Raw genomic sequence first — 12,494 nt, forward strand, 5'->3', positions numbered from 1 at the left:
TCAGGCATCTGACCCGGTCAGTTCGGCCAGTGTCAGTCTGAAAACAAACAAAACCGCTTGGATGGTCCGGGACCTGAGTTGTACAGAGGAAGAGAGATTTCGTTCCGCATGTACAGTATAATAATAGATTGATCACAGATCGATGTTTGAGGCTGTGAACTGAACTGAACGCTCCGTCTTCTTCTGTATCCTGCATCTAGTCTCTTTGCTTTTGGTCTGAATCATACATACCTATATAATATTACATTCCTTCATTTCATCATCCCCCGGCCCACCCGTCGTCATATTTCGACTTGGACAAACACCGAGACATCGATAACAAGAGCTAGTTAGGAAAAGCAGAGGGCACCGCTTCTATCTCGACACAGCTTGTAAGTGGAAGCAAACATTCTTCCTCTTGTTCATCTTCCCTGTATCAGTATGCTTGCTTCTTTTTCTCGCTTAGTCCTTGTTCATTCCTTATTCACCCGCCATTGAGTCTCCGCTTGCGTCCGCTGTGGTACTGTTGTTGTTATCGATATTGACTCTGGTAGTCATTAGTACCAAAAACTGACCATCGTGTGATCCATATTCTCAGGTAGAACAGAACAGAGCACAAGAGCCAATAATAGCACAGCATCGACACATTATAAAGTATTTGCTTCCCCCCTCCGCTTTACTACTACTACAACAAAGAGACTCCGCTTGGTAATTGCGGCAACTGGTAACTAGGTAACCTGGAAACTTGGCAATTTTGGCGCCTTTCTTTTTTTTATTTATTCGCCCTGACACAGCAAAACAACAAGTGGTGAGCGCCAAGCCGAGCCGAAAACATTGCAATCCGATACAATAAATAGAAACAGTCTGCTAACTTTGTTTTCATCTTCCCTCCTATCTCGCATCCTCTTTCGTGTTCTATTCTAAAACTTATAATAACTTCCCCCTCATCACTGCGCAATCGTCACCTTGTTCTCTTATCGCCTATTTACCCTTTATTGCATATAATCATCGACTGCACAGCATAGATCGTCTCTCTCACTACAATGTACGGATCATCATTCCTCTTCCCTGCGCTTTCGCTCCTCGCCGCTGTCTCGGCCGCACCTCTCGACGAAACATGGCTTCAACCTAGAGATAGTCCAGTGTCCGCTCTCTTCCACAAGAGATATACGCCTAGTCCTTCCGATTCAAGTGAGTAACCCCTTTGCGCCCTTTCGGCTTTCTCCGTGACACTGCTGATCACGCTATGATTCACAGACTTCACGTCCAACTATCCCGGCGCTAGCACTACCCCTCCTACCAACTCCTTACCCGCTGCATGGGTCGAGAAGCTCAAGAGCATCACTCTTCCCGGTGTCTCCGTGTCGAACCCCAACAACGGTTATCCTCAGTATGCCAATGGAGAGTCTGGAGGAGATCAGACGATCTGTTCTTTCACCTATGCTTGTACGACCAAGGAGGATCTCTTCGATCCCCCGGCCAACACCCTGGCGGTGAGTAACATACTTGTCTACATGGAACTGGATCTCAGGACTGATACCTTTCCCTGATAGCTCTCCTTCGACGACGGACCTACCAACTTCAGTCCTTCTCTCTACGACTTCTTGGCCAAGAACAACATCGCCTCTGCCGCTACGCATTTCATGATCGGTGGTAACATTTTATCAGCGTGAGTTATGAGATCTTCCGTGGGAGAATGCAACTGACAGCCAACAGTCCCACCACAATGCAAGACGCGGTCAAGGCTGGAGGTCACATCGCAGTACACACTTGGTCTCACCCTTATAGTAAGTGGGCCGAAGTTGCAATCGCAAAATTCCCGCTGACGTCGCGCAGTGACCACCCTTTCCAACGAGGAAATCTTGGGAGAGCTCGGATGGACCATGCAAATCATCAGCGATCTCAACGGTGGCCGAATCCCCAAGTACTGGCGACCTCCTTTCGGTGACGTCGACAACCGTGTGCGAGCTATCGCCAAGGGCGTCTTCGGTTTGGAGACTGTCGTATGGAATGCAGATTCCGCCGACTGGTCCATCGGCAGCAACGCACAGTACACCCTTCAATCTGTCGGTTCCATGATGGATGGCTTCATTGCTCAGAACAAGTCAAAGGGTCTCATGATCCTCGAGCATGAGCTCAACGACAACACAATCGGCGTCTTCATGACCGCATACCCCAAAATGGTCTCCAGCGGATGGCAGGTCAAGAACGTTGCCGATGCCTACGGCATGGAGTGGTACGTCAACTCTGGAAAGGGTAACACCGATACCGTCACCACAATGTCCGTCGCCGCCAACACTCTTGCCGTTATGAACTCGACCTCGGCAGAATCATCTACCTCAGCTGCTTCCGCTTCGACTACCTCAGGTTCGGCCGTCTCCGCATCGACGACGTCGACTTCCGGATCATCAGGCAAAGCCTCTGCCGTTTCTGGCAGTGCTACCAAAGCCAGTGCAGCAGCGACCTCTGCTTCTGCCGCTGCTGCCAACAACAGTGCGACTTCGTCAGCGTCCGCTCTCGTCAGCCTCGGCAACTCTGCTTACTTGTTGGCCGTTGTTGGTCTCGTCAGCGCTGTTTTACTATAAAGGAACGATAAAACATAATTCTGTATCCTCGCATGTCTCTGTTTTTCCCGCGTAGCTTTCCCCATCACGTTCCCTTAACGATTTTGTAACGATGTGTTTTAGATTCTTTATAAATCGGATAGGAGTCCTTCCCCAGAGCGCAAATCATCATATGGACAATGAATTCAAATTAGCATGGTTGGATTAGGATGGACAATAAAAAATAATACTGTCATTATCATGATGTATAGAAGTGTCATGTGCAGTGGTGAAGTGTCGAGAACTGGTGAACTAAGAAGCATGTTGAACGAACAGTTTTCGTGTGTGGTGGGTACTGATGCCCAAGGGGACGTTTTCCTCAAGCGAATGCAATACTAAGAAGCGACAACCTCGAGGTGTACATATAGGTCAGGTCAGAGTAAATCGTCGCGTTGTCCATTCACAGACGATACGTATTTGTTGTTTCCCCTTCCCGTGTCAATGTTGATTGTGTGTCCATGCACGTCTCTCCCTCCGTCGATACCACATATTGTACGAGTGTGGTCAAGGAGTTGAGGCCAGTTGATTGATAGCGGACAATGAGGTCATTCCGAGTCGGCGAGCGCCCTTCTTGCTTCTAAGAAGCAGAAGCAGAAGCAGAAGCAGAAGCAGAAGCAGAAGCGTAATACGAACAAGTTCCTCCTTCCTTCTCTTAGACTGTCCTTCACAGTGCAGTGCGGTGCAGTACAGTTCTGCAACTTGGTATGTCCTGTCGTAGGCCCATTGAAGTTGTGCTCATGATATATCAATGATTGATTAATTCTTGACCTAGAATACTCCCTTGTATCTGTAGCTGACACGACGTCAAACTGTAAGCGATAACAAACCCACACTGGACCTCCTAAATCAAGGCGTTAACGCTCGTATTGAGCTTAACAAAATCCGTCGCCCGACGAGTAGTCGATGACAATCATGTCTGACGACGAAGAGAACGAATGGATAAACGATTCTCCTTCCAACTGGGATATGGACGATGGTGAGCGTCATCGCCACCCGAGACATGCGGTCCCCTACTGTGTCCTCACTTGCGAATGTTGACGACTCTCCTACTGTTTCTTATTGCGCAGACGATCCTCATCCCGAAGGAGATCAGATCTGGGTACGAGTGAGTCGTTCTCTCCTGCCAGATGTCAATTTAGTTATCTGGGCAATGTGGCAAGGCAAGGATGACTGATATCCCTTGTCACTTCGCTTGTTCAGATCGTATGGTTCACAGGTCATTGGAATACCGCGATCTACATCTGGGAGAGAGGTGCGTCGGACGATCCTTAAGCACTCAGTATCCACTTCTATCAACTGTGTAAAGTTGACGGGGTAATGCTGACTGTGACTGACCTCTGGACTGGATAGGCGACCCAATCTCCGAGGTTCTCGAAGAATGGGTGGACGACACGTACGAAGATTGGTCAGGTATCAAATACTGGGATTTCGAGTGAGTGAAGTCTAAATCGTGCATCTGACATCGATACGGAGCAACAATGTGGATGATTGGGAAACATCATTTGCTTATGTGTGGGGATGGAGGAGCCCAAGTCCAAGTCGTGGATGACGGTTGTCCTGCTTATCTGATCGTGTGAACAGGTGGGACTACGACGATTACGACCGATATCTCACAGGCAACGAGGTGAGTGTCCACTTTTTGGATGAGACATGAATCTACAGAGGGTACAGTGCTAATGTCACTCGATCCGGTATAGACTGCCTATGATCTTGGAGTTGAGGACTGGTTGACCATTCGATTGTGGTACAAATGACACGATGTTGGAAGGGTGCATTAGTGACGTGTCACATTGGCGTACTTCTCTGTCGATGGTGGTACGGTATACACTTAGGTTGTACTCTTTCAGAGCAGCTAGCTGGACTGGCAGTCTCGCCAGCATATGCGATGTATATGCGGTTGTATGAGAGTAGAGGCGGGTACAGCAAGCAACGCGAGGCGAGATCGTCGCTGGCTTTCGTGATTATGGTAAATGTGGACCCGTTTCTTCTGATATTGTGAAGTCCCTTGACCTTGAGACGTATGTAGTTTACAAGCGATAGCTCGATAGCCCATCCATTACCACTAACGGGACCCTCGTGGCGTGACCATGACACAAATCCACAACGTGCTTGCCCTCTTCTTCATGCCCCCTCATCGCCCTCTTTTATCCCGCTAAACACATCCCATCTCGAGCCGCTGTCCCGGCTGTTTGCCGGACCGTCGCCCGAACCGCTGCTCGAACTATCCGACTCTTCATCATCGGGGATGTATTGCGCATCTTCAATTATGATTGTCGCATATTTCCAAATACGATAATCTTTGGGAGTCTTTCGAAAGAGTCGATCAGCATGTCGAGTGAATTAAGTTACCGATTGGATCAGGCTTACCTTGTCCATCATGAGAAAGTATTCTCCTGGATCAAGCTCGAGACTACAGTACACATAAATCAGCAATTTCTTCAGGTCTCAGGGAGACAACTGCAGGTGTTCGTACGAATGACACTCACTCAAAGTTGCTGATATCGAATCCTGGTCTATTGGCATTTATCCATTCCCACATCAACATCTCAATGGGTTCATATCGACAGAAGATGTAGACCCATTCGCCCCAGTAGTTGGAATCACCATCGCGGTCGGGTTCATCGAACCAGTATAGAAGCTACATGTGGGGGCGGAGATCAGCACGTAGATGACATATCCCGAACAGAGAGTAGCGGGAAATCCATAATAAACCGGTCGTGGCGCGTGCCATAGGACATGTTGTCCGAGAACCATTGATGGGCAGTCAAAGCGTTGTTACTACTCACGCGGATATAGCAGTCAGACCATGAAGCAGCTACGGAATGTTAAATACGTCAGATTTCAAGTATACTCGTATTGCGATGTCAAGGGTGATATTCACGAAGGGTGGTTTGACTCACCTCGCGATACGAGCCATCGGCAATGATGTATATTCAACAGTCGTTCTTTCTCAACCAAGTCGGGTTCCCCCATGACGCTATTCAGTGCGAATAGTGAGAGTGAAAAAGACAGTAGGGATCACGACTCGGACTGCTGTGAAGTTGAGTAAAGTGTTTGAAAGTGGGTGATCGACTCCGGGATTGCAGGGCAGATCATACATGTTAAAGTATGTTGCACATGCACTCAATGTTGGCGTCGCCATCAATGTGTTCATGATGACGCAAAGTCGCTCTCAATAAACAACATACACATCTTTTAATTTGATGTTGATGCCGATGTGTCAACCGACTTTGCGCCCGCCCGTCCGCACATCATTAGCTCGTCACTGCGCAAGGAACGATGGTCCGAGCATCGGCGATGATGGGCACGTCCCTCTCGGAGGTATACCAGCATATGTATGCAGGATACCCACTAAGCTTCCGAGGGGTGCAAGCACTTCCATCGTCGGGGGAGCACGACCAAGGGGTCGGAAGCAAACATCACCTTGTCCCCCCGATTTCGTCCTGTCTCAAGAGTGTCATCTCAATATTTGGTCTTCTTCCTCATACCTCAGCAGATTAGACTTGGTTCTTGTTCGATAATGCCTTGCTTGATTCCCATCTAGTAAGTGAAGCCGAACCTTATTTCTTGTGCTGTAACGCAGCGAATGCTAGTGGAAAATGCCATCTGGACCGGATCTAGTGGAGAAGGAACAGCTACTGAGCGAAGCTGTCGCAGAGTGGGACAAACCTGGTGAGTGGGCTTAGCGCGCATGATCAGCAGTTGAGGTGGGGATCGCACCTCTCATTGACGATGTCGCTGGTCGTAGATCTTGACGATGGCGAAGTGTATATTCGAGTGAGTGATTGATGACTGATGTGAAACAGCTGAGCTGATTATCGTCGACGTTTCGCTTTCCGACATCATTTTGCTTCATGCCATCCCATATCCTCTCACCATCACATGCATGTTCTGTTCGTACCATCACTCGTGTTCGTATAACGCCCTGTCCTTACACAGATCTTATATTGGTTCGAGTTTGCCGATGAATACGGCTCTGCTCACTATTGGGGACACTGGGTGTACGCCTGGAATCGTAATACTCGACTTGTGGACTTATTCGAGGATTGGTTGAGACACAATCGACCCTATGGCGACCTCGATGATTTCAGGTAAGCGGTTCCGTGAATACCACAAGGGAAGATGCTGAAGGGGAGAGCTTGAGTATAGGTATCAAATGCTAGAGCCCGATATGAAGATCGATATAGAGAGAGTGAGTGAGAATGCACTGTGTCACTAGGGAGAAATGTTAACACGATGGATCTGCTAGACTCCGGCAGACTACGGGATCGATTCGCATGCTACTATTCTGGTTGAAGATGACAACCATAGCGACGAAGAGGATCAGTGATGAGAAGCCTGGGACGTACTTTGAGCTGCACGGAGCCGGAATCGGATTTGTGACGGAATGTACAGGCCTAGGAGTCAGTGATAGTGGTCTGCTGAGCGAATCTATGTCCAGTGCTACATATGTATGTGCGGCAGAGTAAGAAGAGAGGGAAGTCCAATACTCAACGCTATCTACTGTGCATCGACCGTGATCGTGAATAAGAATCGCTTTGATTTGCCACCCACTCACGTCCAAGTTGCAGCTTGGCGCGCCTATCCCACCCAGACAGGGTAATTGATTGACGGAGAAAGATAACACGCTGAAAACTACCAAGTTGCTGAATTGCAATTACACGCGATCTCCCTCTTTCACCCCTATCCTAGCTAGCGTTCAACAGCTGTCTTCCGGGTGGTCAGTTAACAAAAATAGGTAGTCACGACTTGACAGATTCCTACTACCTCTCTCACTAGTATTCTTATAGTCCTCCTTGATTTATCAGAGCGGCTGAGCTTGTTCACAATCCTTCGCGTCTTCTGCCTTTCCTCGACATTAGGTCTTCCGACTTTTCCGTTTCCGTCGCATCTTCCATCTCCTCCTCCCAATCACCCGCATGATCACCCCTATAAACCTAAGAGCCTAGGTGATGGCTCCTCCTCCTTCTTCCCCGAGGTCGATGACCTCGTCCGCTTCACATTCTCCCTCCACCGGCGTCAAGCTTCCCCCGACCGGACCAAAAGCTTTACGCTACGGGAACAACAACACAAATGCGCCGCCTACCGGACCTTCCGCGCTCAATGGACTGGCTCCTCGATCTGACAAAGTATCGTTTGCCTTTCCAGATCAACAGAGATTGAATGCCCCCGCTGGACCATCGAGACCTCGTCTCTTGGGTCTGGAGAGTCGATTAGGTCCGCTTCCTTCCTCCAGCAATGGGTCAAGTTCAAGTAGATCGACAACAGCTCTTGGAGCGTATCAGAATGGCTTTGGTGCTGGGTCTTCATCATCGCACGCCGAGTCTAGTCGAAATGGACAATCAAGACATCCTCTACCTCATACACCTACAGCTCATCGACAATCATCCAGCTCGACTTCAGGCGAGACCTCGTCAAAGAGTCTGATTCGTGACGAACCACCTCATCGACAACGAGATGTGACGTTGTCTCGATCCCCGACGTCGACAAAACGCAGATCAAATTCTCCTACAAAACGACCAATCGAGGACGGAGGTGATAATAGCTATCGGTCCAAGTTCTTACCGACTGAACTCGCGGCAAGAACTAAAGTGTCCATTGCTCTTCCAACGTTATCAAATAAACTAAATGGTAGGCCGAAACCACCACACCTCGATAAATTGCCCTTTGACAGGCCAACACCGCCGCCTCCAAGCGAACGCCCACCTACACCTCCATTACCAGAGGGAGAACCACCCACACCTCCCCCTCCGACCCCTCCACCTCCAGATGAGCTTGTACCACCTCCGCCACCGTCACCACCACCGCAAGTCCCGTCGCCGCTGCCTCCTCCTCCTCCGTCAGATCCGTCCTCTCGACCACTCTCGCCATACGTCTCGAGACCATCATCACGGCAACTGTCATCACGAGCACCCTCACCTCCATCGTTTTCTAGACCACCCTCACCACCCGCTCGCTTAGCAAGATCCCCGCCTCGTGGTCCTCGATCGTTAATGGCCAATGCCTCCGGCCCGGCACCTCCTTCCTTTCACTTTCGAGAATTGCCGATTCGACCGCGGACACCGTCAGATGATGCGGATGAGGACGAAGATTTCACGGAAGGAAATGTGGTCATGCGAGAACCGACTGCTACACCTCCGCCACCTCCGCCTCCGCCAGAAGAGCCACCTAAATCACCCTCTCCACCCTATGTCGCACCTCCGTATGTCCCTCCTGCGTGTGTTCATCCCCGTCCTGGACTGAGGAACTTCCTTATGGTGAAGGGGAAAGGAAAGGACATGGTTCAGCGGTTCGATGGAATGGAAGATGGCACACTGGTAACGCTGGTAGATCCTCGGCTAAGTATACCAGCAGAACAGCTGCAGAGAGGGAGAGGAACTATGAAGCAGCGAAGTGGATTTTACGAGCTGGAGTATGAGGTGAGTTAATCCATGACGAACTACGCTGACAAAATAGTGGGATGAATATTCTACTACCCCGAAGCCTCCCCCTCCGCCCACCGCTGTCCTTATCACCGGTCTCAGCCCTCTTACAACCACCGATCAGATCAGCAAATTCCTCCGACAACACGGCCGTATCAAGGACATCGATGCGAAGATGGACACCAAGTCGGGTATGCAACTGGGTATCTGCTGGGTCAAATTCGATGGACCACCTCATGGTCGACCGGGCACGGCTCACGATGTCGCGAATCAGGTGGTGAAGGTGTGTGATGGACAGAGGATCAGTCTGACTGGTAATGAGAGGATCAAAGTGGTTCTGGATGGGAGAGGGCTGCGAACGCAAAAGGCTGTGAAGGATGAGATGGATAGGAGGTACGCACCGAAACCGAAACCCGTGACGAGACCCCCTGTTGCACCGACGGCGACACCGACGCCACTCAATGGTGTAAGCACACCATCTTCCGCTGGCGCAGCAACTCCTCGTGGAGATTCCGTATCAAATCGGTCATTCCCTTCTATCCCGACAAAGCCGCTTCCCGCTGGACCTCGAAACTATCGCCCTCCGTTTGAGTCATCATCTCGCAATAGTCTCCTCCCTACTCGCCCTTTCCCACCCCGAAACATGCCTTTCCTTCCGCCAAAACCGGTCGGATTGCCCGCTCGCCCCGACACGGCTGTGCAGCACTTGGCATCTTCCTTCACAGCCGCTCCGTTTGCCAAGCATGCTCATCATGACGACACACGTCGGTCGAACGCGCGTGATTCTTACACCCCTCGTCGAGCCAGATCTCGATCAGCTTCGTACTCGTCATACTCGTCGTACTCGGATTACTCCTCCGACAGCGATGACGGCCGACCAGCATATCGACCGAGATCGAGGTCGCCTTATGGTCGTCGAAGAGCTGGAGGGAGGGTCGCTGCAGCGCCGAGCAAGGACGATGAGAAGGCGGTAGAAAGGGTGAAGCAAGCTGTAACAGAGAATGGTCATGCGCACATCTTCATCGATGCCAAGTCGTTGCCCGCTACGCCGACATACGAGCCTCATCTTAGGGATCATTTCAAGGCTTTCAAGCCCGCACAGGTGAGTTCGGATCCATTTGAGTGTAGCTGATGGTTGTGTAGGTGTTGTATCACCACGTCGGATGGTACATTCTCTTCACGGATGATGGCTCTGCCTACCGCGCCCAACGGGTCCTCGACACCACAGCGGTACAAGGCCATCGTCTCGGGCTGACCGTTAAGACGCCTCCTTCTGCTCGCAAGATACCAGACGAAGTCGTACCCTTGGCAACCGCCGACACCAATGTCGAGAAGGGTGCTTGGAAATTTTTGACCATCACCAAGAAGAACCGACCGGTCCCAGCTGCGAAACCCAAATTGGAGTCGACGGAGAAGAATCGACGCCGACGGGGTTACTCGTCCGCCGAATCAAGCGAGGATGACATCAAGGTCGCACCTGTACGGACTCGTAAACGCTTGCCTTCGTTCTCAAGCGCCTCGTCCCGTTCAGACGACGAATTGGTCGTTGAGCCTACCAAGGGAGTTGATGAGGATGTCGAGATGGAGGACGCGGCAGCCGAGCCTGTGGATGAGCCTGTGAAGACCGTCAAAGATGACAGCTTGGTCGGTAAAGCGAGGAAGCGACCTGCGAAAGCTAAAACCGGTAAGCAGGCGAAGAAGGCTCGAATCGAGTCACCTGTGGTCGAGATCGAACCGCCTGTGGAACCGGAAGTCGCCGAAATCAAGCTGGACGTGGGTCCGAAGAAAGGAGCCAAGACCACCATCAAGGAGAAAGACAAGAAGCCCAAAGTCAAAGTTGCTCGCTCCGATGTCGACAAGTTCATTGCTTCTGGTGCGGTCGAGGACGAAGAAGATGCGTATTGGTTGGGACAGGCCCTCGCGGCTGCGAAGAACGGAGTTGAGCCGACCTTCTCGGATGACGAGGAAGTCCAGCTTGACGACAAGCACCCTCTGTATCATCAGTCCGGCGCTTGGCGAGCCGAAGGATGGAAGAAGATCCCCCAGACTCAGAAATCGACATATCTCCCTCAGAGGAATCGCGCTGCTGTAACGGAGGAAGAAGCCAGTGGAGTTACGACGGGACGAACGGCTCGATTGGCAGGACGTGATCAACATCGACAAACAGCTGCCGTCGCTGCAAACGTTACAGTCGAGAGTGATCTTTTCGCCTTCAACCAACTCCGAATTAGGAAGAAGCAATTGCGATTCGCTCGATCTGCCATCGAGGGTTATGGTTTGTATGCCATGGAGACGATTCATGTTGGCGAGATGGTGTGCGAGTATGTGGGAGAACTCTGTCGAGCGGCAGTGGCGGAAGTTAGGGAGCAGAGGTATCTCAAGCAGGGAATTGGATCGTCGTACCTCTTCAGGATCGATAATGACATTGTCTGTGACGCGACTTTCAGGGGTTCGGTCAGGTGAGCGGGTTCTACCAACAATGCCTAGAGTAAAGCTGACTCAAGTGCAGTCGACTGATCAACCATTCCTGTGATCCCTCGGCAAATGCCAAGATCATCAAGGTGAACGGGCAGTCCAAGGTGAGTTGCGTGTTCATTGAGACCGCGCCGAAAACTGACAGTGCGCGATTGTAGATCGTCATCTACGCTGAGAGAACGCTGCATCCGGGAGAAGAGGTGAGCAGCTCGTAAACTCAGAGCGTTACTTCGCTGACATAGCACTTTCCACAGATTCTGTATGATTACAAGTTCCCACTCGAGTCAGACCCAGCATTGAGGGTGCCTTGTCTATGTGGTGCTGCAACGTGTAGAGGATGGTTGAACTAGTCGGGTAGTGTTCTTATAAGGATCTTACATTGCATTTTGAGCTATAGTCTCGCGTTTGAGCGCGACATGGTGTCGTTTACATGCATACATTGTAGCGTTGTACGAGGTGTGCGTGCTGCATGGTCGCAACAAGAGATGCTGGGTCCAACCGTAACCTCGGCCAGTTGCCGTCGACACCGGAAGACCGTAGACTTTATCAGATTACGATTGCAGGGCTGCGCATCAACCTCCTGATGCCCAACGTGGTAATAGATGGAGCTATGCGTCACACATGCACGAATGAGAAGCGAGCGTATAGTGTGTCATGCGCAGATGAATGAATGGGGAGGGGAAGAGGGTTCAGTTGATCCCGCAGAGACTAGTCGAGTTTAGTTTTATCTGATAAAGCGAATGTCTCTCGTCTTATACCCTCGGAAGGAATCGATTTCACTCAAAACCCTGAACCGCGAAGGGAAGGGAACTCTGAACGTTTTCACCCAAATCTCTCATATTCGGCCGACCCCTTCATTCGTTCATACACTCACACTCTTTGATAGCTTGGCGCATTTCGAACTTCGCTTCGTATACCCCATCGGCCGACCATACAGGCGTACCACCAGAGTCAAACGGTCTAGACTGCTAAGTCTTTCCTTTCGGTTGGTCAGTCAGGCAAGTCCCTGCTGCCC

The 12,494-nt window shown here is 50.7% G+C and overlaps 5 protein-coding genes across 5 annotated transcripts; 4 read left to right on the forward strand and 1 right to left on the reverse strand.

Moving 5' to 3' along the window:
- Positions 1–1,022: 1,022 nt before the first annotated feature.
- On the forward strand, positions 1,023–2,564 carry CI109_102987 (uncharacterized protein; the record flags this gene model as incomplete). The annotated part of the gene is made up of 5 exons (XM_032001371.1): positions 1,023–1,170; positions 1,237–1,472; positions 1,533–1,648; positions 1,696–1,766; positions 1,816–2,564. The coding sequence occupies 5 exons, from the start codon at positions 1,023–1,025 to the stop codon at positions 2,562–2,564; spliced, it is 1,320 nt and encodes a 439-aa protein (XP_031864261.1).
- A 930-nt stretch (positions 2,565–3,494) lies between these two features.
- CI109_102988 (uncharacterized protein) lies at positions 3,495–4,336 on the forward strand (the record flags this gene model as incomplete). The annotated part of the gene is made up of 6 exons (XM_032001372.1): positions 3,495–3,558; positions 3,650–3,687; positions 3,783–3,834; positions 3,933–4,014; positions 4,164–4,206; positions 4,280–4,336. 6 exons carry the CDS (start codon positions 3,495–3,497, stop codon positions 4,334–4,336), a joined length of 336 nt encoding a protein of 111 aa, XP_031864262.1.
- A 367-nt stretch (positions 4,337–4,703) lies between these two features.
- On the reverse strand, positions 4,704–5,555 carry CI109_102989 (uncharacterized protein; the record flags this gene model as incomplete). Its single annotated transcript, XM_032001373.1, has 5 exons — positions 4,704–4,889; positions 4,950–4,992; positions 5,069–5,220; positions 5,369–5,397; positions 5,483–5,555. 5 exons carry the CDS (start codon positions 5,553–5,555, stop codon positions 4,704–4,706), a joined length of 483 nt encoding a protein of 160 aa, XP_031864263.1.
- Positions 5,556–6,181: 626 nt separating this feature from the next.
- On the forward strand, positions 6,182–6,912 carry CI109_102990 (uncharacterized protein; the record flags this gene model as incomplete). The annotated part of the gene is made up of 5 exons (XM_032001374.1): positions 6,182–6,254; positions 6,331–6,359; positions 6,522–6,673; positions 6,732–6,774; positions 6,832–6,912. 5 exons carry the CDS (start codon positions 6,182–6,184, stop codon positions 6,910–6,912), a joined length of 378 nt encoding a protein of 125 aa, XP_031864264.1.
- A 622-nt stretch (positions 6,913–7,534) lies between these two features.
- On the forward strand, positions 7,535–11,829 carry CI109_102991 (uncharacterized protein; the record flags this gene model as incomplete). The annotated part of the gene is made up of 6 exons (XM_065967221.1): positions 7,535–9,001; positions 9,066–10,106; positions 10,268–11,463; positions 11,514–11,583; positions 11,638–11,679; positions 11,734–11,829. 6 exons carry the CDS (start codon positions 7,535–7,537, stop codon positions 11,827–11,829), a joined length of 3,912 nt encoding a protein of 1,303 aa, XP_065823293.1.
- Between the last annotated feature and the right edge of the window lie 665 nt (positions 11,830–12,494).

This window comes from Kwoniella shandongensis, chromosome 5 (genome assembly GCF_008629635.2).
Source record: "Kwoniella shandongensis chromosome 5, complete sequence".
In the NCBI taxonomy this organism is placed as follows: Eukaryota; Fungi; Basidiomycota; class Tremellomycetes; order Tremellales; family Cryptococcaceae; genus Kwoniella; species Kwoniella shandongensis.